The 26,928-nt window shown below is 39.8% G+C and overlaps 2 protein-coding genes across 13 annotated transcripts in view; one reads left to right on the forward strand and one right to left on the reverse strand.

The window, feature by feature from the left end:
• Window positions 1-18,308: 18,308 nt before the first annotated feature.
• EPM2AIP1 (EPM2A interacting protein 1) lies at window positions 18,309-26,151 on the reverse strand. Its single transcript, XM_026001040.2, has 2 exons — window positions 23,414-26,151; window positions 18,309-20,133 (listed from the first exon to the last, which is right to left on the reverse strand). Exon 1 carries the CDS (start codon window positions 25,999-26,001, stop codon window positions 24,175-24,177), a length of 1,827 nt encoding a protein of 608 aa, XP_025856825.1. The 5' UTR covers window positions 26,002-26,151; the 3' UTR covers window positions 18,309-20,133; window positions 23,414-24,174.
• Window positions 26,094-26,928, forward strand: part of MLH1 (mutL homolog 1) — a 48,969-nt gene continuing 48,134 nt past the window's right edge. For 2 of the 12 annotated variants that reach the window (XM_072726416.1, XM_072726418.1), the window contains exon 1: window positions 26,770-26,868. Coding sequence is in view for 1 of the 12 variants with exons in the window: in XM_026001031.2 (XP_025856816.1) it covers window positions 26,485-26,600 (116 nt within the window). In the remaining 11 variants the exon portion in view is untranslated. Of the gene's footprint in view, window positions 26,869-26,928 lie in introns of all 12 variants that reach the window. The other 10 variants (XM_026001033.2, XM_026001031.2, XM_026001035.2 and 7 more) reach the window with 10 other exon arrangements.

Below are 26,928 nucleotides of genomic sequence, written 5' to 3' on the forward strand. Positions count from 1 at the left end.
AAAAGACATGTATATAGGAATGTTTATAGCAACATTATGCACAAGAGCCACAAACTGGAAACAACCTAACTACCTATTATTAGTAGAATTGTGTTGAATTCATCCAATGGAATACTACACAGCAACATAAATGAATGAACTATCACTACATGCAACAACCTGGATGAATTTCAAAATATATGTTCAGTATATGAGGTCAGGTATAAAATAATACATACTGTAGTATTCTGTTTAGGTAAAGCTCAAAAATAAGCAAAACTAGACTATGTGTTTAAGGATGTATACCTATGTAATAACATTATTTTTTAAAAGCAAGTGTTCCATAAAAGTCAGAATTGTGGGTATCTCTAAGAGGAAAGGGCAGCACTGTAATTGAAGAAGGGCATATGAGTTGAGAGTGGAGGTGTTGGTGTAGACCTTTAGGGTTTTGACAAATGACAATTTGTCATTTGTGGCCTGGATGGTGATTTATGAGTATTTACTTTATAATAATTCATTAAGATATATATTGTGTTTATGCACCTTTCTGTATATGGGTTCTATTTCAAAAATTTTAAAGGTTTTAGTGAGTTAGTGAAACACACCTTCAAAGTACTATGGAAAAATAATTTTGTACCTAGAAATCTGTATCTAGCCAGATTAACTATCAAGATTGAGAACTCGGGCCATCTAGGTGGCTTAGTCGATTAAGCATCTGACTCTAGGTTTCAGCTCAGGTCATGATCTCAGGGTCATGAGATTGAACCCACAGCAGACTTCATGCTCAGTGGGGAGTCGGATTGAGATTCTGTCTCTCTCCTTCTGCCCCCCCCCCACCCCACTTGCTCATGCACATGCTCTCTCTCAAATAAATAAATAAATCTTCTAAAAATGATTGAGAACTGAAGCCATTTTTATAACTCTAAAGATTCCAAGAGAAAATATTTTGTCTACTATTTAGCCTTCGTGAAGGAGATAACTGGCCAAGAAGAGGTTGGCCAAGAAATCAAGTGTAAGCTGTATGTAGAAAACAAGAAACAATAAAACTAACCTTGCTAATCTAATGAAAAGAAATCCCAGGATGATACCTTGCAGCAAGTTTTGAAACAAATCTGTCCAAATTAAAACAGGAGGTCAATCATCTCCAAAGAGATGTCCTTAAGAAGAATTCTAGAATAGCCTTGCACTATTTAGAATGAAAAAAAAAAAAAAACTATCAGTGCTATGATAAAAAACTTTCTTTACCTCTTCTGGAGAGGGAGAGGGGCAACAGAAAAGTCCAAGAAGACAGGAAAGTTATGATCCATATTCTAAGCAAATTAAAATGTGATATGAGTTTGAGTAACCATAGCAGTTTAAGAAAAGAGAATCCTGGGCAGCCCCGGTGGCTTAGCGGTTTAGTGCCGGCTTCAGCCCAGGGCGTGATCCTGGAGGCCCCGGAATGGAGTCCCATGTCAGGCTCCCTGCATGGAGCCTGTGTCTCTGCCTCCCTCTCTCTCTCTCGCTCTCGCTCTCTCTCTCTGTCTCTAATAAATAAATAAAATCTTAAAAAAAAAAAGAAAGAAAAGAGAATCCTTTGATGATTTGCTAGGAGCATTGTCCTTTGAGGGGCCCAGGGCTGTGACATTATAAGTATAGGAGAAAATGTAACTAATCATATGTCATAGCAATTGATTATTTACTAATTTAAAGCTTGTATCATCACCTAGGGACCAGGCATGGGAAATAGTTCTGATTTCTAAACAGAATGTAAAACGTTTCAACCTTGACCATGTAAACACAAAAGTGGGGTCCCCTAATTGTAACCCAGGTTGAGTGACCAGAAGCACTAGGAGGTAGAGGTAGGAGGAGGGATGGAGGCTCAGATGGGGCAGAGCCAAGAGAAGCTGGTGAAAATTGACAGAGGAAAAACAGTTTTTTTTTTTTAATTCAATTAGCCAACATATAGTACATACTTAGTTTCACATGTAGTGTTCAATAATTTATCAGTTGTGTATAAAACCCAGTGCTCATCACATCACATGCCCTCCTTAATGCCCATCACCAAATTATCCCATCCCCTCACCTACCTCCCCTCTAGCACCCTTCAGTTTGTTTCCTATAGTTAAGAGTCTCTCATGGTTTTTTCTCCCTCTCTGTTGACTTCCCATTCCGTTTTCCCTCCCCTTACCCTATGATCCTCTGCACTGCTTCTTATATTCCACATTAAGTGAAGCCGTATGATAATTGTCTTTCTCTGATTGATTTATTTCGCTCAGCATAATACCCTCCAGTTCCATCTATGTTGATGTAAATGATAAGCATTCATCCTTTCTGATGGCTGAGTAATATTCCTATATAAGTATATATATCCCACATCTTTTTTATCCATTCATCTGTTGATGGACATAGCTATTTCCACAGTTTGGCTATTGTGGACATTGCTGCTAACTTGGGAGCAGCCAATTATATAAATCAATTAATAACCAAATTAAAGAAATACATTGATAATAATACAATAGTAGTAGAGGACTTTAATACCCCACTCACAGCAATGGACAGATCATCTAAGCAGAAGATCAACAAGGAAACAAGAGCTTTGAATGACACACTGAACCAGATGAACTTCACAGATCTATCAGAGCTTTCCATCCTAAAGGAGCAGAATACATGTTCTTCTCAAATGCACATGGAACATTCTCCAGAATAGATCACATACTGGGTCACGAATCATGTCTCAACTGGTACCAAAAGACTGGGATTATTCCCTAGGTATTTTCAAACCACAATGCTTTGAAACTTGAACTCAGTCCTAAGAAAAAGTTGGAAGGATCACAACATTTGGAGGTTAAAGAGCATCCTGTTAAAGCATGAATGAGTCAACCAGGAAATTAAAGAATAATTTTAAAAATTCATGGAAATTAATGAGAATGAGAACACAACTGTTCAAAACTTTTGGGATATGGTCCCAAGAGGTGGTCCTAAGAGGGAAGTACATTGCAATACGAGCAAAAAATTAGAAAAAAATCTCAAATATACAAGCTAACCTCCTTTAAGGAGCTGGAGAAAAAAACAGCAAATAAAGCCTAAACCTAGCAGGAGAAGAGAAATAATAAAGATAAGAGGAGAAATCAATGAAATAGAAAGCAGAAGAATAGTAGAACAGATCAATGAAACTAGAAGTTGGTTCATCAAAAGAATTAATAAGATCAATAAACCCCTAGGCAGACTTATCAAAAAGAAAAGAGAAAGAACACAAATTAATAAAATCATGAGTGAAAGAGGAGAGATCACAACCAATATCAATTGGTTTTACAATTGGAAATACAATTTTAAGAACATATTATGAACAACTACAGGCCAACAAATTAGGCAATATGGAAGAAATGGATACATTCCTGGATACTTATAAACTACCAAAACTGAAACAGGAAGAAATAGAAAATCTGAACAGGCCAATAACCAGCAAGGAAATTGAAACAGTCATCAAAAAGCTCCCAACAAACAGGAGCTCAGGGCCAGGTGGCTTCCCAGAGGAATTCTACCAAACATTGAAAGAAGAAATAATACCTATTCTTCTGAAGCTGTTTAAAAAAATAGAAATGGAAGGAAAACTTCCAAACTTGTTCTATGAGGCCACATTACCTTGATCCCAACACAGACAAAGACTCCACCAAAAAGGAGAATTACAGACCAATATCCCTAATGAACATGGATGCCAAAATTCTCACCAAGATACTAGCCAATAGGATCTAACAGTACATTAAGAGGATTACTCACCACAACCAAGTAGGATTTATTCCTGGGTTGCAAGTGTAGATCAACATCCACAAATAAATCAATGTGATACATCACAATAATAAAAGAAAGGACAAGAACCATATGATCCTCTCAATAAATGCAGAAAAAGCATTTGACAAAGTACGGCATCCTTTCTTGATAAAAACTCTCCCTAGTGTAGGGATAGAGGGAATATACCTCAAAAGCCGTCTATGAAAAGCCCACAGCGAATATCATCCTCAATGGGGAAAAACTCAGTTTCTCCCCTAAGGTCAAGACCATGACAGGGATTCCAACTCTCACCACTGCTATTCAACATAGTACTAGAAGTCCTAGCTTCAGCAATCAGACAACAAAAATAATAAAAGGCATTCAAATTGGCAAAGAAGTCATACTCTCCCCCTTCACAGATGACATGATATTTTATGTGGAAAACCCAAAAAGAAAACAAATAGTTTTAAAATAGCATCTGAATTTGCAAGAGTAACCACTGGAAGAAAAACCAATGATACAAGGGAAAATGTGACAGAAGAGGAAAGAAAGAAGAAATGGGATGGTATGGATTCTCTAAGCCCTTATTTATTGTAATAGGCAATAAAAAGACAATGTCAACAGTGGATCAGTTGTGTTCATGATATATAGAGATTCATATGAAATCAAACCACCTGGGCACCTGGGTGTGGCTCAGTGGTTGAGCATCTCCTTTGGCTCCCTGGGTCCTGGAATCAAGCACCAAGTTGGGCTCCCTACAAGGAGCCTACTTCTCCCTCTGCCTATGCCTCTGCCTCTCTCTGTGTGTCTCTCATAAATAAATACATAAAATCTTTAAAAAAATACAAGAGAAAGCTATAACTGGTTATTACTAGAGCGTAGCAGTGAGGAGGGAAGATAAGTGGGTGGGGGCACCAAAGCTTTTTATCATGCCTTTTGACATTTTCTGATTTGTTCTTAATCATCACTAGAGCTGAGTATGCAGAGTAAAAGTGAATATTTGGTGAGGAGGCGTTCTCTCTCGTATGCTTGCCACAGAGGTGTTCATGCCTGCTGCCCAGCACCACTCATTAGGTAGGCCCCTGTTGCCAGGGAAACCAGCTTTTCTCTGATACCAAAGATAATGCTGAAGCCTGCTATTCATCAAGCAATCTTCCTCTTGAGCCATGCCACCTTCCTGGACTATCCCTTGCCCCAATGTGATGCTGTCCAGCTTTAGGAAGCTCACACCTGCTCTCTCTCACTTCCTTCTTTGTGGCCTTCAACCCTGACTCCCCCATTTGGCATGACCTACTGCCTTTATTTTGTTAGCTAATTTGCTCGTTGGAAATGAGTAGAGATTGTTTTTTAAATGATATACATCAAATCACAGAGAATGGTGTAAAAGCCACATTATTTTTTTTTCAGCCTTGCTTCACTGACCCCAAGGGCAGAGGGGGAGAGCAGAGAGAGGACATTTTTCTAACACTAATTATGTCGAGGTATAAATAACATATAGTAACACACAGATCTTAAGTATATAGTTTTATGAGTTTGATAAATACATACAGTTGTAAAACGACCACCCCAGGGCAGCTGGGGTGGCTTAGCGGTTTAGCGCCGCCTTGGGCCCAAGGCCTGATCCTGGAGACCCGGGATGGAGTCCCACATCAGCCTCCCTGTGTGGAGCCTGCTTCTCCCTCTGCCTGTGTCTCTGTCTCTGTCTCTCTCTCTCTCTCTCTCTCTCTGTCTCTCATGAATAAATAAATAAAATCTTTAAAAAACAATAAAAATAAATACATACATACATACATACATACCACCCCAGTCAAGACGTAGGATACCTCCATCTGCCCAGTAAATTCCTTCTTGATCTTTTTAGTCAGTAACACACACACACACACACACACACACACACACACGCCTTACTTCCATCTCCTACCCTCTCTGTATACCATCCCCCTACCAATGCTATGATTTCTGTCACCATAGTATCACCATCATTTGGATTCTTCCGTTCTTAAGCTTCATATAAACAGTTATGTTTCCAGGTGCCTGGGTGGCTCAGTTGGTTAAGCATCTGTCTTCAGATCAGGTCATGATCCCAGGGTCCTGGGATTGAGCCCTACATTGGGCTCCCTGCTCAGCGGGGTCCCTGCATCTCCCTCTGCCCCTCCTCCTGCTTGTATTGGCTTTCTCTCAAATAAATCAACAAAATCTTTTTTAAAAAATGCTTCCCTTGGCATCTGGTTTCTTTTGCTCAGAATATTGTTTTAGACATTCATCCATGTTGTTATGTGTATGGATATTTGTTCAAAATTAGTATTTCATTGTATGAGTAGAAGACATTTTGTCCATTTCCTATTAATGAACATTTGGCTTATTGCCAAATTTTGGTTACTGTGACTCAAACTACTATGAATATTCCTTACCATGAACATCTTTGTCACATGTGCTTTCATATCTCTTGAGTAAATACCTAGGAGTAAAATTGCTGAGTCATGGGATAAGTTTATGTTTAATTTTATAGAGTACTTAAACTGGATTCTTTTTTTAAATTGTGGTAAAATTTTAAAATAACACAAAAATTATCATCTTAACCATTTTTAAGGATGCAGTTCAGTGATATTAAGCATATTCACATTGTTCAACCATCACCACTGTCCATCTCCAGAACTCCTTTCATGTTGCAAAACTGAAACTCGTACTCATTAAATATCCTCCCAGCCTCTGGCAACCATTTTTCTACTTCCTATGTCTATGAAATTTGACAGTCTAGTGGAATCGAATTTGTTCTTTCCAATTGTATTTGTTCTTTCACGATTCACTTATTTCACTTACATAATGTCCTTAAGGTTCATTCATGTTGAAGTGTATGCCAGAATTTTCTTCCTTTTTAAAACTGAATAGTGGGATGCCTGGGTGGCTCAGTGGTTGTGTGGCTGCCCTAGGCTCAGGCTGTGATCCCAGAAGGTGGGATCGAGTCCCGCATTGGGCTCCTGCAAAGAGCCTGCTTCTCCCTCTGCCTATGTCTCTGCCTCTCTTTCTCTCTGTGTCCCTCATGAAAAAATAAATAAAAATCTTTAAAAAAAAAAAAAAAGAGTAACATTCCACTGTATGTATGTGCCACATTTTGCTCATGAATTCATCTGTGGGCTGTTGTGAATAATGCTGTTATGAACTTGAGCACACATCTATCTCAAGTCCCAGTTTTTGCTTCTTTGGAGCATATACTCAGAAGTGGAATTGCTGGATCATATAATATTTCTATTTTTAATTTTCTGAAGGACTGCCATACTGTTTTTTATAGTGACCCCATCATTTTACATTCTCACCAAAAGTGTACAAGAGTTCAAATTTCTCCATATCTTTGCCAACACTTATTTTCTGCTTCTTTTTATTAGCCATCCCAATGGCTAATAAATTTTTAAAAGATTAAAAATATTTTTATTATGGAATTTTCAAACACACACAAAATATGAGAGATCTCCAGGTGCCCACCCACAAGCTTTAACAAGTATTGATATTTGCTAACAGGCACAGAAGAACATACATTCTCTAAAACAGCTATGAGAGCAGAGGCAAACAAAGATCTATTTGGAACCGCTAAGGACAGTGTTTTGCAGGCTGCCTGACTAATAAAGACAGGATAGCTAGTGTCTCATCTCTCTGCCTGTGCTCAAGAGACAGGGTAACAGTAAAGCATACTTGGTAAAGGAAGAAAAGAGAAAGGTTATGGTCAAGGGGCCATAAGGAAGCCCTCACCATCATTCTTCTATTCCAACTAATGAATGATTTCACTTTTATAGGAGGAGACCCAGGCTCTGATTTGTCTTGGTGACCATGTCATCCACCGGGGGAGACTAAACCAGATGCTGTAGATATCTGGTAATCTGACAGCCATTTGTGGGCTGGTGGGCTTGCCTAGAAACTTGAGGAAGCCAAGCCAAGCACAAAAGCCAGAACTGAATTCTCCGTCAAGCCACTGGTTTGCCCTTGATTGACACGTTCATGCTGAAGAAAGAGCCAGTATACTTTTGAATAGGAAACTCCTGAAATGAGTCCCTTGAATATCTGCAAGAATAAGTCAGTATCCCTGAGCTGGGATTTGCCTTTTTCCTGCCAGAAAATTATGGGATCAGGAATGGCAGTTACCATCATATTAACTGTATTTTTTCATTTTATGTTTTCCTGATGTCCTGGCATCTAGGTCCTTCTGGACTCAGGAGAGTGCCCCTCCCAGGGCTAGCTAATTTCCAGACATAGCAAACTACTTCCCTTTGAGCATGTCTGTCATGTATAAACCAACTAATCCAGAGCCTATACTCTGGGCCACCATCTTGTGCTTACACTTCAAGAGGCAATATTTTTCTGTCCTAATCATCCCATGGCCAGGTACTGGACAACTAGAGAAAGCCCCTATGTCCCATAACCAGCTGAAATTACTCAAACTAGCCAATCCTAAGCATGCTTACCCTGCCTTGCTTTATCTTTCCCATGGAAACCATGGAAGTGTCCCCTCTTCTTGGGAACTCTGAGTCATAAATTATCTTTTCAGTGGCAGTCATCTCCTGATCTGTTGGTCTCATCATGTCTGAATAATAGCAAAACTTCCATTTTAAAACATCCCTTCTTCACTCCTAACTTCCCACCCAAAAGGCCAATGAACTGGACAAATAGTTCATTGCAATTTAGCTTCTCCATAGGAAAAAAAAAAGTCTGTGAAAAGACCCATACCTAAATAAGTCATAAAACATGTTGTGAAGTATAGATTTTGAAATGTAGAGTTAAAAAAACTATACTTTTAGAAAAAGTCACTTGAAGATTTACCCCAAATGAGAGAAAAACAAATGGAAGATTTTCCATTTTTAATATTTCAACAATAATTTATAGTTTCCAAAATGTAAATTTTGTACTACTTTTGCTATATTTATCCCTAAATATTTTGCTCTTTATAATGCTATTATAAGAGGAATTGTTTTCTAAATTTTACTTTTGGTTTTCTCTATGTTACTATATAGAAATAAAATTAATTTTCATATAGTGATCTTGTATCCTGAAACAATTCTGCATTTGTCTATTAGTTGGAATTATACTTAATGGATTTCTTAGGATTTTCTATATATGAAATTATATTATCTTAGAATTACAAATAATTTTATTTCTTCCTTTTTGACATTACTTGTATTTCTTTTTCTTGCCCATTTGCTCTGGATAGAACCACCAGTATATTTAATAGAAGTGATGAGAGTGAACAACCTTACCTAGCTCCTGATGTTAGGGGGAAAGCACCCAATAAGTTTCACCACTAAGTATGATGCTAGTTGTGGGTTCTTTCATAGATGCCCTTTATCATGCTGACAAAGTTTGCTGAATCTTTTTGTTATGAAAGGGTGTTGGATTTTGTCAAATGCTTTTTCTGCATCATGTGGTCTTTGTTTTTTACCTTATTAACATGGTATGTTAATTGGTTTTTAAATGGTAAACCTACCTTGCATTCCTGAGACAAACCTCATTTGTTCATAGTGGAAAATTTTTTCCATATGCTGCTGGATTCAGTTTGATAGTATTTAGTTGAGGATTTTTGCATCTATATTCATAAGAAATATTTGTCTATGGTTTTTTTGTGATATCTCTGATTTTGGCATCAGGGTAATATTGACCTCACAAAATGACTTGGGAAGTATTTCCTTTTCTTCTACTTTCTGGAAGAGTTTCTGAAAAATTGGTATTAATTCTTCTTTAAATGCTTGGTAAAATTCAGTAGCGAAGCCATCTGGGCCTGAGCTTTTCTTTGCAGGTAATGTTTCGGTTATAATTTCAATCTCTTTGTTATTGGTCTAGTCAGATTGTCTATTTATTCTGAAGTCAATTTTGGTACTTTGTGTCTTTCTAGAAGTCTATCCATTTCATCTAAGTTATTTAGTTCATTGGCATACAGTTGTTATAGTGTTTCTTTACAATGCTTTTTATTTCTGTGAGTGATGTCCCCTTCTTTCATTCCTGATTTTAATAACTTGAGTCTTCTCTTGTTTCATAAGTCAATCTAGTTAGAGGTTATAAAAAAAAATCAACTTTCCCATAAGAGAAAAATATGTGATCAGGAAAAAAAATTACATACTGGGCAAATATCTGTAATTTATATCACAAAGGGCTAATATCCCTAATATATAAGTATCTCCTAAAATTTGTAAATGGCCCAATGGAAAAACAGGCAAAAGGGATGCCTGTGTGGCTCAGCGGTTAAGCATCTGCCTTTGGCTCAGGTCATGATCCTGGGGTCCAGGGATCGGGCCCCACATCGGGCTCCCTGAGAGAAGCCTGTTCCTCCCTAAGTCTATGTCTCTGCCTCTCTCTCTGCATCTATCATGAATAAATAAATAAAATCTTAAAAAAAAAAAAGGAAGGAAGGAAGGAAAAGGAAAACAGACAAAAGATTTGAACAGATGGTTTACACACAAAAAAATACAAATAATCTTTAAATATATTTTTTAAAATTGCATTAATTCATAAGAGAAACACAAAGTAAAGCTACAATGAAATACCATTTCTTAACCAACAGATTGGAAAATATCTAAAAGTTACACAACTTTTGTTTTTGGTAAGACTGTGAGGAAACAGTTGCACATACATTGCTGGTGAAGATGCAAAATGAAGCAACCACAAGGGAGGAAAATATGGTAGCATCTAGGAAAATAATGAATGCATTTATACTTTAACCTCAAAATTCTAGTTCTGGAAATTTATCCCAAAGATTCACTGACAAAACTATGAAACGGCCTTTGCATAAAGTAAGTCAGGAGCACATTATTTGTAAAAATGGAAGACTGAAACCATCCATAGGACTAGTTAAATAAACCAGGTACATTCATTCAAAGGAATACTATGTAGCATTAAAAAGAATGAGGAAGATCTCTTTGTATCAATTTAAAGTAATCTCCAAGGTAATGTTGTTTGCATTGTTCATTTTAAAAGTGCCAAATAGGGACATCTGGATGGCTCAGTGGTTTAGCATCTGCCTTTGGCTCAGGTCGTGATCCTGGGGTCCTGGGATCAAGTCCCATATCAGGTCCCCCACAGAGAGCCTGCTTCTGTCTCTGCCTATGTCTCTGCCTCTCTCTGTGTCTCTCATGAGTAAATAAATAATATATATATATATATATATATTTTTAAAAGTGCCAAAGAAAGTTTATATAATGCAAGAAAGTTTATGTCTGGTCCCTTTGGGGTTGCCATATTTTGTACAAGGAGTTAAGATGAAGTCTATGCCTTCACAGAGCATAGGTAAGGAATTGGCTTACCAGGGGAAAACTCACAAGACCAGAGTCAGCAAAATATATACAATCACCCAGTTCTCCATAATCCCAAGGGCAGACAGGTCTACCATGGCCAGGGCATCTGCTGGACACAGTGTGTGTTCAATTCCATCAAAGGAACTCCTCCCTACTGTGAGAGAAATGGTAAAGTGATCTTATCAGTGGGAGAGTAATCAGGCTGTTTTTTATGCCAGACAATCTGGGATTGGAGGTGCCAGTTATTCACAGGGGTCATCTGGGAAAGTCACTTATCCTGTACCTAGGATAGACCTTGAACCCTGTGTGATTTTACAAATCCTTTATGCAGGAGGGAAGCTACTGATACCACGAGAAGCTGAACTTAGGTGTGATGCAGTACTGTGTTAATTAATATCTTAACTTAAAATTCTTTTACCTTACCCAAAAGGAGATCTAGTCTTTGCCCTTGGCCTCCGGGAAGTGATCTGTAAACACTTGGAATACTATGCCTAAGAGAAGTGTCTTTGTTTAGCTGCGGGCCTTTGGTCATCCCCAGTAGTCCAACAACGTGATTTAGGTGATGGGCTTTGAATCACACCCAAAGTGACTGGACACTGGAGTGAGATCAGCCACATGGACTGTCAGTCATGCATGTGTAATGAAGCCCAGTAAAAACTCTGGACATTGAGGCTCAGGTGAGCTTCCTGGGCGACCATACTCTATGCCTTTGGTCACACATCAACACCAGGAAAGTAATGCATCCTGACTCATGGGATGAGGACAAAGGAAGCTCTATGTCTGATAGTTTGCCGGATTCTGCCCCATACGCTGCTTCCTTTGGCTGATTTGTATATGTATCCTCTCCCCATAATAAACTATAATTACGAGTACAACAGTTTCCAGTGAGTTCTGAGTCCTTCTAGTGTGCTATTATTGAACCCAAGAGCAAGTTTTGGAAGCTCCTCTGACCTTGCTTTTGTCTCAGAAGTAACAGCAGTCTTGTTTGCACGGTATCCCTCTAATTCTGTAGTTAGCCCTGACTCTTCACAGATAGTATCATCCCATCACAGAAAAGGATGAGAACCTAGCTAGTTCATTTTCTAGACAATCCATGGTGAGAACACAGGGCTAATTTCAAGCAGCCTTACCCCCTGTGTAACAAGGAAAAGGGTGGAAATGAGACATCATACAGTTTTAACTTCAGAAGCAATATTCCTTTTATATATAAAACATAAAACTAAATTAAAAATTAAAATTAACCTGAAACTTATCCCAAACTGAAACAAATAAACTTGAATGAATATCAAGTTGATGACATAACCATATACACAAAAATAATGACTTAAATTAACTTTACAGCACAGTCTTTTGACTGTACATTCTTAATGGAATATATTTTAAAGACAAACGTAAAGACAACTAGAACTGTACAGAAATATCTACTTCATTTGGTAATCTTACTATTATTAATATTACTAAATTATTTAAAATGTCACTTTGAAAGTAATTTTTTATGTGTATTGTAAGTAAAGCAAATAAGTTACCATGCCAATGTTTTAGAAAAAATATTTTCAGCATAAAAGAAATATTAGGACAAAATCAAAAAAGTTAGATAAAAACTCTGCAATGTTAAGTTTAAATTGGAAATACTAATATGGCCATAAACTATGTATTTCTTAGCTCTGTGCACTGGAAAGTCCTAGTAGCAATGACAGCTAATGAATGAGCAACATCAACACCCTAAAGCGTCCTCTACTTTGTGGAACTGGGGCTCCCACCCAACTATGGATAGGAATATAGAGAATAGCCTGGAACATCTGATGCAGAAAAGCATTGAAGCAACCAAAGACTAATGGGATTGTGGCAAGCCAACTCAAGAAGCTGCCAGTGGTCAAAGATGAGGCAACAAGAGCATGAAAGAACAATAGTGACTGAAAACTGATAGAAACAGTTAAAAAATAAAAGTTTCACATTTATAAATCAAAGTTTTTATTGAAATGTAGAGAGTCCATAAGAAAAAAAACAAACACGGAGACACCAACTCTTAACTCTGAAAATTAGTAATTAAGGGGGAAGAATTGCACATTGATTTTCCCTTCAACAATGGTGTAGTGGAGGCCTACTAGTGTCAGGCACTGGCCACAGGGTACTTAAGATTCCTCAGCAAAGCAAAATAAATATCTACCCTCGTGGATCTCCTCTGTGACTCCTTAGCACATACCTATATTTCAAAGTAACTAAATAGTTCTCGTTATTAAGGGAAAGTTCTACTTTACAGAAGAATTCAGCTCACAAGTGTAGAAGAATTGATAGAGTTAGAAAGACAACTGTATTGTAAATCCTAATGAAAGAATGGATCCAGGAGACAGTGACCAGTGGATCAAAGCCATCAGCTAAGAGACTGAGAGGGAAGCTAATGAGGCAGGATGGGACTGCAACCCCCAACCCCTGATCAATCCTAGCATTACTAGAAATTAGCAGACCAGAGTCTGTGATCCTGTTGTGAGTCAGCAGAAAACTCACAGTACCATATTTCCAGCATTCTAGCCACAACAGTCCAACCTGAATTAAATCAAGCCTTTTACATGAACTTCAAGACTAAATAAAATATAGGGGATAGAAGAACAAATTAAATACAACAAGGGAGAAAACAGATCAATCTAGCATGTGAGATAGTCCGAACAGCAGCAGACCTGGTTTCTTCAACAAAACGTTGGCATGAGGAAATATGGAGCTGGCACAGGCTCCTCTGGATCAAAGGAGATTTAAAAGAAGCAACAACCAAATATAGTGTGGACTTTGCTTGGATCCTGAGTTGAAGAAACTATCTGTAAAAAATCCATTTTGAGAACAATTGGGGGAAATTGAACGTGGACTAGTTGTTAGTTTTTGTTAAAAAGAAGAAAATTCACTACAATGATAGCATCATACTTATATATGAAAATGTTCTTGGTTTTTAAGATTTTATTTATTTAGGGATGCCTGGGTGGCTCAGTGGTTTAGCGCCTGCCTTCAGCCCAGGGCGTGATCCTGGTGTCCCGGGATTGAGTCCCACATCTGGCTCCCTGCATGGAGCCTGCTTCTCCCTCTGTGTCTCTGCCTCTCTCTGTGTTTCTCATGAATAAATAATTAAATATTTAACAAAAAAAGATGCTATTTAGGGATCCCTGGGTGGCGCAGCGCTTTGGCGCCTGCCTTTGGCCCGGGGCGCGATCCTGGAGACCCGGGATCGAATCCCACGCCGGGCTCCCGGTGCATGGAGCCTGCTTCTCCCTCTGCCTGTGTCTCTGCCTCTCTCTCTATCTCTCTGTGACTATAATAAATAAATAAAAAAATTTAAAAAAAATTAAAAATATACTTATTAAAAAAAAAAGATGCTATTTATGTATTTATTTGAGAAAGAGAGCACGAGCATGAGCTGGGGGAATAGCAGAGGGAGAAGGAGACTCCCCGCTGAGCAGGGAGCCAGATGCGGGGCTGATCCCAGAGTCCTGGGGTCATGACCTGAGCTGAAGGCAGATGCTTAACCAACTGAACCGCCTAGGTGCCCCATGTTGTTGGTTTTTAGAGATGAAATAAGAACCTCAGTGCTAACTGAGGCTATTTCAGTGGCATGGTACATCATCCACATCAGTCAAATAAGAATTTGAGTCAATAAAAGGCATAATAGAGGTCTTAAAATTTTATTTTATATTGGTAATAGGTTTGATGTACAATTGGTAATAGGTTAGCTATTAAAGTGTGAAATATTCAACTCAAGCATATGGAAAAAAATAATTGAAGGGGAAAAGAGTAAGAAAATAGGAAGAATGGATTAAAGAAAATAAAAGCAGAAATCAATGAATTAGAAAATAGAATTATTTTATAGAATACTTAATAGAATAGCACTCATATAACACAAGGGCAAATTCATTGAAAAGGACAAGAAAATAAAAATCTGTAATGAGGCTAATTAAGAAAAAGAGAAAGCCCAAATGTTAGGAATGAGACAAGAAATATAGCCAGATGTATAGAGGAGATAAAATCAAAATATTATGAACAACACAATAGATTTAAAACTCTTGTTAGTGAAAAAATTCCCAAGAAAATCCCCCCAAAAAGAAATTAATTCAATATGCTAGAGATGTAAGAAATATAAAAATTATCAAAACAAAACAAAACAAAACACCTACCTAAGTGGCTATTTACCCAAAGGATACGAACATAATGATTCAAAGGGGTACCTGCACCCCAATGTTTATAGCAGCAATGTCCACATTAGTCAAACTATGGAAAGAGCCCAGAAGTCCGCTGATAGATGAATGGATGAATGGATAAAGAAGGTGATTATATATATATAATATCATATCACAGAATATTACTCAGCCATCAAAAAGAATGAAATCTTGCCATTTGCAACGACGCGGATTGAACTAGAGGGTATTATGCTAAGCAAAATAATTCCATAAGAGACAAATACCATTTGATTTCACTGATACGAGGAACTTAAGAAACAAAACAGATAAACATAGGTGAAGGGGAGGAAAAATAAAATGAAAATAGAGAGGAAGGCAAACCATAAGAGATACTGAACTCTAGGAAACAGACTGAGGGTTGCTGGAGGGGAGGTAGGTGGAGGGTTGGAGTAACTGGGTGATGGGCACTAAGAAGGGCACTTGACGTAATGAGCACTGGGTGTTATATGTAACTGATGAATCACTAAATTCTACCCTTGAAATTTGAATTCAAGTAAAGATTAGAAAAAGAAAAAAAAACTACCTAACTGGCACCAGTCTCATTCTTTTCAGATTTTTTTCAAAACCTCTAGAAACAGGTATATGTACTCTACATAAACCATTTGAGAATACACATCAAGGTATGATAATGTTATTAATTTTATATTGTATAGTTAATGTAATCTCAAAGAATTATAGATTCCCAGAGGATTTCTGTGTAAGCACTAAGATGATACTCTGACTGTCTCAGCCATTGCTAGCCAATGCCAAAAAGCAAGACTGTGAGGACTCTGGGGTTCTCCACCTGGCAAACAGGTAATTCCTTGAAAGGAATGGAGGCAAGGAACCAATCTGGCAATGATAGAATGGCAGAATGGGAAAAGCACTGAAACAGGAAATAGGTTTCACCTTGGTTCTGCTGCAGGACTCAGAATAACCTTAGCCACCTCTCTGGGACTCATTTTCTCCACCTGTAGAGGAGTTGGAGTAAATGATCTTCCTATGGACTCTTAAGTATTCAGTTCTATAAATTCTCATTCACAAGGGTCAATGAGGATGCTGGTAACAGGAGGCAATAAACTCATTGGAATGACTTTAAATATCAGTGGTTCCTAACCACTGAGAGATGTGATGGGTAACTTTTGGTGCCTGCCCAGTCTAAATCCTCCTTGAGGCTCCTTCTTCCATCCACCTCAACTACAGGACTGGTCCTATTGCTGCATGTTATAGATCCTTTTAGAGAAAAACATCCCTCCAATCACAACAACCATATTCCATTAAAAAGATTTATACACACACACACACACACACACACATACATGTACATGCAGTGGAAGTAGATGTGCGAGGAGGGCACAGACAAGACCCATAAAGGTAGGAAATTTATTTGGCTTAGGAGTCTTGAGTCTCTGGTGCCCAGACCAGTGCCTGGCTTTCACTAAGTGATTGTCCAGTGACCCTTGAATCTCTATTCCCTGCTTGGTTTCCATGAAATACTCATGTATTTCTCTAATCATTCTTGTTTCCCATTAAGCTAGTACAAGTTGGTTTCTTACAACCAGAAAACCCCACCAAATATATTAGGGGCCCTTCCTTTCGTAGTCATCACTCACTTCACTTCAGGTATACACAAACACCTGGCCTCAGGAACACATCACCAGACTGCATTGTCACAAGTCCTGCCCAAGAATGTGGAATTGGTGTATTAGGAGGCTGGGTCAATGGTCAGTGGCGCTGGAGTGTGGTGGTGAGAGGCAGGGAGATGCACAAAGGCTGGCTAGCAAAATTAATTAAAAAGTTCAGAGAGGGAAATCGACAATAGTGGCTTTGTGAGAACTTCATATTCTTTCAATAAAGTCCTTTTTCCCCACACCCACTTAAACTGTAGTATATTTCCCTTCCCATTAGTCAAAACCAAACGGCAAACCTTGTGGGATGATGAAACATTCATTATTTTGATGGTGGTTTCATGCATATGTCTAAATCATGTTTATACTTTGAACTGTGCAGCTTATTGTACTTCAATTATATATCAATAAAGTAAAAAATGTGGAAAGAGCTTATGTCTAAATCTTTGTTATTTTACAATACTCAACGTGTCAATAATGGTACAATGTTTAAGGAGGCCCTTTGTCATGAGGTGCTATTTTGGAACACGCTTAATATTAGCGCTTCTTTATTTATTCCAATGCTTCTCACCCCTACCCCCAGCTCCCTCCCTCAAGGAAATGAACATGTAATAAGAAATAGTAAGTTGTGGGATCCCTGGGTGGCGCAGCGGTTTAGCACCTGCCTTTGGCCCAGGGCACGATCCTGGGGACCCAGGATCGAATCCCACATCGGGCTCCCGGTGCATGGAGCCTGCTTCTCCCTCTGCCTATGTCTCTGCCTCTCTCTCTCACTGTGTGCCTATCATAAATAAATAAAAAAATAAATAAATAAAGTTGTTAAGAAATAGTAAGTTGTGAGAGTAGTCAAGTTGGTGAACTCTAATTCACGATCAGCAGAACTAAAATGCAAGACCTTACACATTTTTTTAATTTATCAGGGAGATCTTACATTTTAATCTTATTCTCTAAATCCCTCCCAGGGATTGCAATTTACTTTACACTTTTATAATTGTAAATTATTTTACCCTAATTAATCATAGGGCAAATTTGGCTCTTATTCCTTACAGAAGTAGTAACTGATTTAACACAAACCAGTGTCATGGCTTGTTAAAATTATCTATGTACATAACAAACTCTTTAGGGACAGGGTCAATAATTTATCTTGATTTTCCAAATCACAGTGTCCAGTACAGAGTGACTAAGGATAGGGAAAGGGACTGAAGGCTACAACGGAAGACCGAGGAGAAAAAGGGGTTACGTTGGGGTGCAGATCATTCAGGATTTTGTAGACCACAATAAAGACATTGGATTTTATTCTAATTATAATACTAAGCCATTGGAAGATTTTGAGCAGAGGATTGGCGTGGTCTGATTTATATTTTACAACAGGGATCACTCTGGTTGCTGTATGAATAATTACAGGATAGTGTGGGAGTTGGGTATATACCAGAGTATAACAAGAGAAGTGTGTGCACATATTCACTGAAAGACAGATACGAAAATGTTTATAGCAACTTTATTCATAATAATCACAAACTGGAAACAATCAAAATTTTCATCAACAGTAGAATGGATTTATAAATTGCAGTACAGTCCTACAATGGAATACTGCACAGAAGTAAAAAATGCTGCTGCTACATGCAACATGGATGAGTCACACAGTATTGAACAAAAGACACAAGAGCACATATAATTATTACATTTACATGAAGCTTTGAAAAGACAAAAGCAAACTATGGTGATAAAGGTCAGAATAGAGTTTCTGTGTGCAAGAGGGACATGAGGGCATCTGCTGGGGTGCTAGAAATGTTTGGTGTCTTGATCTGGGTGATGGGCTCAAGGGTGTATATAAAAATCCACTGAAGCATACATTTAATATTTACACTTTAGTGAATATACCTCAATAAAAAAATATTTTTAAAGAAATTATATAAATGGAGAGATATAACCATGTGTTAATCTAGTGCTGTCTTCCAAATATTTCTGGTTTTCTTCTGAGGCACATGGAAGGATTACACTCTTCCTTGAACTTTGGTGTGACCATGGGATTTGTTTTGGTCAGTGAAAGTGCTTTAAGAGCCTGTAAGGGATTTGCTGTATTGTTTTCATTTCCCAAAATGAGCAGCCACATCCTACATGCTATCTGCTAGGTTAACCTGAGTCCCAGAATGAGGACAACTTAGAGCAGGGATCAGTGAGCATTTTCTGTGGGGTCACATAGTAAATATTTTAGACTCTGTGAGGCATGCATTCTTTGTCACAGCTATTTCAATTCTGCCATCATAGAACAAAAGCAGCCATAGCCATAAATAAGTGGGAAAGGCTGTCTTCCAATAAAACTTTATTTACAGACACAGGCAACAGGATGGAAATTGCCTGTGGACTGCAGTTTGGTGACCCTTGACCTCAAGCAAAGTCCCTAGCCAAGTTGCAAGAGAAAAGTTATTGAGATTTTGTGGTTGTTATTCTATGACAACTTTGTCCATCTTGATACAGAAATTGGCACCATTTAAATAAAAACCTTACACATACCACACATTGGCTTAGTTGGTAGGCATTCAGGAAACTGTTACCAGAGGATGGAAGAAATAACTTACGGGGCAAATCATGTTATGGAGTGTGAAACTGTCTCCTGGGAAAGCCTGGAAGGCACAGAATCTATCCTTTACTAACAGGGCGGGAAGGAAAACAAAATGTTTTATGGTTGCTGTTGGCTGCATTTGACAAAACATATAGAAAAGAGATGACCTCAGAATTCATCAATTTGCAAGCAGAAATGAAAGGGGGTAGAGTTCACAAATTTGAGTACTTACTAGATAGGATGAGGCCACTTCTCAATTATGAAAAGATTAAAGAGAAATTCTTTAATTCAAAGAATTAAAGAAACCCACTAAAATTCAGTTTTGCAGCAAAGATCACTGGATGACTATCACACCTACTGTTAAGATTTCTGGATGAGCTAATGTGCCTCAGACTCAAAGTCCAACTAAGTGTAACACTGGTTAATCCCTTAAATTGGACAAAATGGCTCAAAGAGAAAAAAAGACTATGGGTATAGTTCTTCCACAACATCCCAAAAGCCCCAGTTACCCAGATATTAAGTTCAGAGGCACGTGAACAAGAAAGCAAAGAAATACAGCAAATCTAAGACATACACTTTGACTACATGTTACTTTTGGGTCATCATCCTTGGAGAATTGATGAGGACACTCTATAGGCAAGAAAGCAAGAGAACTGGGTATCTAGGGACACCAGGAAGACAGAGTCATTCCTCTAATACTTTATCAAATTTACTTACTTTTAAATCCCAGAAGAGCCAGAAATCATCTGTAAAGGAAAGTAGCAAGTAAATAGTATGCCATTTTCTTCTAGGATTGATACTTTACAAAAAGAAAATGAATATTTTAAACAGCATTATCTTTTTCTAATGCTGAGTGTAACTTTTTAATTACTGAAGTATTTATTGTTTTAGTTCACTAAATAGCTGTCCAACCTTTTTCATCTACATTCCTTTGGAACTCTACCTTTGAAAATTAAAGAAAAAGAAAAAGAAACAAAACTAAGACTTCTTAACATTCCATAGATTTATGTAAGTATACCTGGGTTTGAATCCTGGCTTTACTACTTACATTTACTAGGGCAAATTGCAACCTAAGATTGTTTCCTCAACAACACTCACATAATAAATAATTGAGCCACATGCCAAGCACTGAGCTAAATTCTGGGAATACAATTCTCTAGTCACAAAGAACTTAGTTTCATTTCCTAATTCGTAATATGTGAATAATAATGACCCAAGAAACTAAGGCAGGAAGACCTCAGTGAAGGTCAAATGAGACTGTGAAAGGGCTTCAAAGATCAGAAAACACTAACGCATATTTATTCATCCAAGCATTTATTGGAATGCCAGACATTGTGCTAAGCACTACAGACAGAACAGCTAGCAAGGCACGGTCCCTGCCCTCGGAAAGCTTACAGTCTAACAGTGATCAATAAAGACGTAGCAACAAAATGTGCCAAGTGTGAGGCTGGGAAAAGAAAAGGGTATTTAGAGAGAGTGCGCAGTGGGAGCACCTGGTCTAGAGGGCATCAGTGAAGGCTTCCTAGAGGAGGTGGTATTTAAACTGAGACCTCAAAGATGAACAGAAATTGTATCTTACCCTATGCAGTGGTGAAGGCAGTGGAGAGATGTGACCAGGTATGTCTTTTGGAACAATCTGGCTACAGCGTTAAAAAGGATCAAAACCAGAGAAAAAGAGACTAACATGGATGCTGTTGCTATAATTTAGGTAGGCTGATGGCCTGAATTAGCATGGTAGCACTGGAGAAGTGAGAAAAACCTTAGACAGTAGACTTAACACAAAGGTTTTTGTGAGCAGATGTGATGAAGAGTCATGGATAGATCAGTTTTTGGCTTGGGCTAGGGCAACTGGTAGCAGTAGCGCCATCCACTGAAAGAGGGAACAGAAGAGGAGCAGGTTGGGGGCAAGATCAATGGCATGCTGTGGTGTCCATGAGACAGCAAAGTGATTTGAGTTAGCAATTAGATAGATATGTGAATTAGGAAAGGCCTAGAAAGCAGATATGAATTTGGGGGTCATTTGCATATAGATGGTAACTCACCACGGACAGAGATGAGAGCAGCTAAGATGATGGAGAAAGTAGCTCTGAAGCAAAATTTTAAAATCACAAGAACACAAACATGTAAGGGAAAGAAGTGCTTACGAAGCTGACTGAGAAAGCATACCTGCAGATAGTAGCTACCCCTGAAGCCAACATATACAAGTACTTCAAGGAAGAGTAGTCAGTGGTGTCAAAGAGGGTAAGAATGCTGACAAGGATCTAGCTGGGTAGAGTAGTTTGAGCGGCACTGACAGACTGGGAATACAGACAAAGCTTTTCAGAAAACTAGTAGGAGTGGGAGATATAGGGACAAAAGTTTTTTTTAAAAAAAATAATACTTATTTTAACTATATTCACTGATACAACAGGACCAGTAACAACTATTTTGTAAAAACAAAACAAAATTTAAAAGACTGCCATGCAGTTACAGAATTACTTAATACAGAAAACAGTAATATACACACATTTTTTTTTTTTTTACAAACAAGACTAGTTTATAGCAAATTCTCTATTATTTAGGGTCAATTTTAAATCCTTAGCTTTATCTCCACCCCAACTCAGTGACTACATGATGCAAACTAGTTTTATTACCTTAAGCAAAATATATAGTGGAACTTCACAAAATGTACAAGACTTCAATATTTTAGGAACTAGAGTAGGAAAGCAGAAGCAGGTCCTCCAAACACTTTTAGTAAAGCAAATGCCATTAAAGAGAATGCTCCAAACTACTGGCAAATTACCGGTAGATTGGGGTGTGGGTGGGGGTGTGGGTGGAGGGGGTTGGTTGGTTTTTCACTGTTTTCCCAGATATTTAAGCTTACTGCCTGTTAACTAAAAATATCAACTTGACCATTCTCGATTACTAGCTTGTTAAATAATTGCTTTTCTGCTCTAATTACGTTTAACAGAATAGAGCCCTTTAGTCTGGTTCAATATAAAACTGACTTATAAATGCTACTCTGAGCTACAGGAATCTATCACAGCCTTTACCTCACCTTATCAGCCAAACCTGGAATGCTGGAATTAGTTTCCCCTACAAGTAGTGTCAGCTTGCCTGACCTGCCTTTCTCATCCTGCTTCTACTGGTAATTTGCCCTGTCCCTCAAATTAAAATAATCTACGACGGGGAATCTACTGGCACTTTCGGAAGCATAATTCTCCATTGTGCCTGACTGTCCTATGTACTGCAGGGGCGCTGGGTGGGGTGGGGGGTCCTTCATGCTTAAATGCCAGCAAAATCCCCCCAGATCAGTCTGACAACAACAACAAAAAACCCTGTTTTCCAACAACCTCTGGAAACAGGACTTACTGCTTCTGGTTGAGAACCACTGACACAATCTTGGTTCCTGAGCTCTATGACATCTATTTTGATTACTCAGGCAATTCCTTCTAAATTGTTGGTTGCATCCTGGTTCCATGAATTTGCTGGATTAGTGACCACAGAATAGCGTGTTACAATAGTGAAGACAGGACTTTAGCACAAGTTTGCAAATTGTACTTGAAAGGACCTCTAAGTTGGGTCCTGCTTTTAACTCATTTTTTATATTTAGCTTACCGTAAGATTTCCTTTTTATGGTTAACAGAAGTTTGAAAATTACTGTTTTAGCATAAAGCAGATGTCTCACTAGAAATATGGATTTGCTACAATCTGTTAATAAAACTGCTTGAGAGTCAAATATTTCTACTTGTGCACTATCTTAAATACAAAATGTGTGGGGCAGTTTTAAGTTCTATAATAAATCCACTTCCAGCAGCTAAGACAATCTGACGTCATATCACTTTAAAATAAAGAGTTCCCTTTAAACAGGATTTCTTTATAAAGCAGTAACACCCATGCATAAAGCTAAAATATCTCACACCTCCTGATCCTGGAGAGCAATAACCTTAATAATCTTATTGTCATCCTTTTTTGATAGGGCCAAACTTGTCTGGAGTAGAATAAAGAATTACTACTAATGGGCAACCATTAAGATTCTATACTTACCGTAGTCCTTTAATAGGCAAGCTGATAAAACAGCACCCAAGTGTGAAAAATTCAGGGGAGACCCCCAATAACTGGATAGTCTGATTTCCAAAATGCAGGAAGCCTCCTAAACCAGCAATTTAAAAATAATTCTTACTCCTCTAACTACAATTTTGTATGATTATTTTCTTCTACTGGTAATATTATTGATAGGGCAGGAGGGGGCGGGGGTGAGAGAAATCTGTATTTACTTCAGACTCAGAAAAATGTTTAAAAAAAATAGTCTCAAACATTTTGATAATTAGACAAAATACCTCCACTGTATGTACGTTCTTCCTTTTCAGAAACTTCTGAACTTGCTATGTGAGTTTCTGCAAACTGGCTCAAACATACATTTAAGGAGTTGATTACTTCAGACCATATGCATCAGAATTTTAACACTTTGTTAAAATAAGAGCTAAAATTTCTTCAAAACATACTTCTAATTCAACTCACATCAATAATGAACTTCTTTAAAAACAATTATATCATAAAAGCAAAAGACAATGACTTTGTCATTAAATTAAATTTTTAAAAAAGGTGTTTGCATGTCTCAGTCCCATGCTGCCTCTTGAGATGAAAAAAAAAAAAAAACATGTCAGAAGAATCTGAATCGTGATCAAGTTGGATGAATAAACTTGTTGCCTTGCCACAATCCAAATTAGTTAACTTGAATAATCAGACAAATGTTTGCTCTTAGAGTAAGATTCTCTTTGAGTGTCTCAGTGTTATACTACCAAGGCTTATGGATTGGATTCATTTCTTCCTCTCACAAGGTCATCCCAATGCGGCTCTATTTCAGTTGTGGCAATCCTAAACAGGGCGTGGAGATGCTCGTCTGTCAATGGCTGGCTCAAAGTGTGTTGGTTTCGAGTCAAATACGAAAAAGCCTTTTCGCAGATTTCATTACTATCAAACAAGGATGCCACCTTACAGGCAACCCCTTTGATGATAGGGTAAGATTCAGCAGACAATCCAGCATAGAACTGCCCCAAGTCTTTGACTCTGTATTCATTCCAAAGGTTAGTATTCGCCTGAAGTTTTGTTAGCTCCACCCTTACCGAAATAGGTGCATATTCAGGTTTAAAGTTAAAAGGATTTGCAAACAGTTCTAAGTCCTTTTTAATGAATCTGAGGTCCTTGAAATGTCTCTCAAATTCTTTCTGTAGACGACAGATCACCACTTGATACCTATCAGGATCAAATATTTTTTGATCTTCTTTAAGATGCTGTTTAAGCTCATCAACAACTTCTCTGAAGGCTGCAAAGTGTGTTAGATTTTTTTCCTCAATATGTCTCTGCAGTAAATTCAGCTTCACTTCAAAGGTACAGATATGATCAAAGGCAGCAGCAGCAAAGACCTTACTGACTCTCAGTAGCTCACTGAGCTCTCGAAGGTGGTCCATAATATCCACCAAGAAGCCGAAGTCACAAAGCCACTGCTTGTCTGTGAAATGGACTGTCGTTGCCCCTATTGACACCAAGAATGCTTCTATCTCTTTCCGCAGGGAAAATATTAGTTTTAGAGTTTTCCCCCTCCTAAGCCAATTGTTCAGGCATCGTCCATTAACCCTTTCACCATGCTCCGATTCAGATTCAGTCAGTAAAGCCTGAAATTCGGGGCGCCTAACACCTCTGGTCTTAATCAAAACTATCCATTCTGAGATAGTATTTATGATCTGATTTACGTCTACATCGTAGGAGCTCAGCAGTTCCAAGTGCAGGAATCCTGAATAATGGATAACATTCCAACAGTTGGGGCTTACAGCCTTCTCCCTCATGTACGACACCAGTCCCGAGTTCTCACCGATCATCCTCAGAGTGTGGGTCGTGGTCAGTCCAACCATTCGCTGCAAGCTAAGCCCTGCCGTCTGCAGGGCCTCAAGGATGGCCGCCATGAGGGCACCAACGCTGAAGTGGCGAGTCAGGTTGATGATGGTCAGAAGCTCCTCTTGCACCTCCAAGTCCTGGCCCACGCCGCGGACAAAGACCAGCAGGTAGTTCTCGTAGGCCACAAAGGCCTGGTCGTCCAAGGCAAGGGAATAGGCCTTGAAGTCCTTGGCTCTGTCGAAGAGCTGGCTGCGTAGGTTCTTGTTAATGTTCAGGACCCTCTGCCGCGTGACCTCCGGAGATAAGTCCACACCATCCAGAACGCCTACGTGATCGGGCAGGACATCCCTCAGCATCACTTCCATGCACTGGTACACGAAGTCCCCTTCGCCCCAGCCGCGACCCTTCAAGGCCAGGAGGCGGGCGAGCCCGAGGCCTGCGCGGGCAGCCCTCTCCTCGGGGGTGAGCGGGGCGACCACCGGCAAGTCGCCCTGCCGCAGACGCTCCACCAGCGCCGCGCGCTCGCCCTCCGCCACATACCGCTCGTAGTAGTCGTGCTCGGCCTCGTAGTGGCGCCGGACGTCGCGTTCGCGGGTGGCCACGACCAGGCGGCGGCAGACCAGGCACAGGGCCCCCTCCCCCTCCGGGGGCTCCACCACCAAGTAGCGCTGGGTCCACTCGGTTCGGAAAACGCGAGATTCGTCGACTTCCATCTTGCTCCTCTTGGGCGTCATCCACATCTTACTGCAGGCCACAAGAATAGGGCCGACCTCCGAGAGGCCGCAAGGAGAGGGGAGGGGAGGAGCGGGAGCGGGAGCAGGCGCCTCCTCCGCTCTGCGCCAAATCACCCCAGCAGGGGGACACCAACCTCCGTCTGCGGCCCCCGCCTTCCTATTGGCTGCAGATTTCGTATGCCTTAGCCCAGGAGCGAGCCAATGGGGAGAGCGGACAGGGCGCAGGCGCACACGCTTGTAGCCGGCGGCCTGAAGCCGTGCGCTAGGACTGGACCGAGAGACCCAGCCACCCGCGGACTGAGGGCACGTGACTGGCAGGCGGCTGCCCAATCAAGAGCTCCCGTGCTCCGCAGCGACTGCCGAGCGGAGGTGGGACAAGATCGCGTAAACAAAGTTGGTGGAAAGACGCGAGCACGAAACCCTGAGGTGATTGGTTGAAGTCACTTCCGGTGAGCGTCTCGACGGGGCTTAGGCTCCTCTGGCGCCAAAATGTCGCTCGTAGCGGGGGTTATTCGGCGGTTGGACGAGACAGTGGTGAACCGCATCGCGGCAGGGGAAGTTATCCAGCGGCCGGCTAATGCCATCAAGGAGATGATTGAGAACTGGTACGGAGGGAGTGGAGCCGGGCTTCCTGATCAGCTACGACTTAACAGGCCCCTCTTCAGGACGGAGTGTGGACACGCCTTCCCGCCCCGGGCGGAGGCGCCTACGGGCATGCGCACGGCGCCAGTTGCCGCGGGACCCTGCCTCCTTGCTTCCCGCGTAACGCGAGTTCCTGGGCGCTCTCGCGAGAGGGCTGTGGGGTCCGCCAGTGGGGGCTACGTAGTACTGTTGTAATGGCGCCGTCAGTTACCCGGAGCCGCCTTTAAGCTTGTATGTGCGGAAGGGGCGAAATTTTAAATGCATACACATTTTCGTGGGGGGGGTGGGGGG

This window comes from Vulpes vulpes, chromosome 11 (genome assembly GCF_048418805.1).
Source record: "Vulpes vulpes isolate BD-2025 chromosome 11, VulVul3, whole genome shotgun sequence".
Taxonomy (NCBI): domain Eukaryota; kingdom Metazoa; phylum Chordata; class Mammalia; order Carnivora; family Canidae; genus Vulpes; species Vulpes vulpes.

Bases quoted from the DNA above. Each gene is read 5' to 3' on its own strand.
- EPM2AIP1 (XM_026001040.2), bottom strand. From the start codon at position 26,001: ATGTGGATGACGCCCAAGAGGAGCAAGATGGAAGTCGACGAATCTCGC.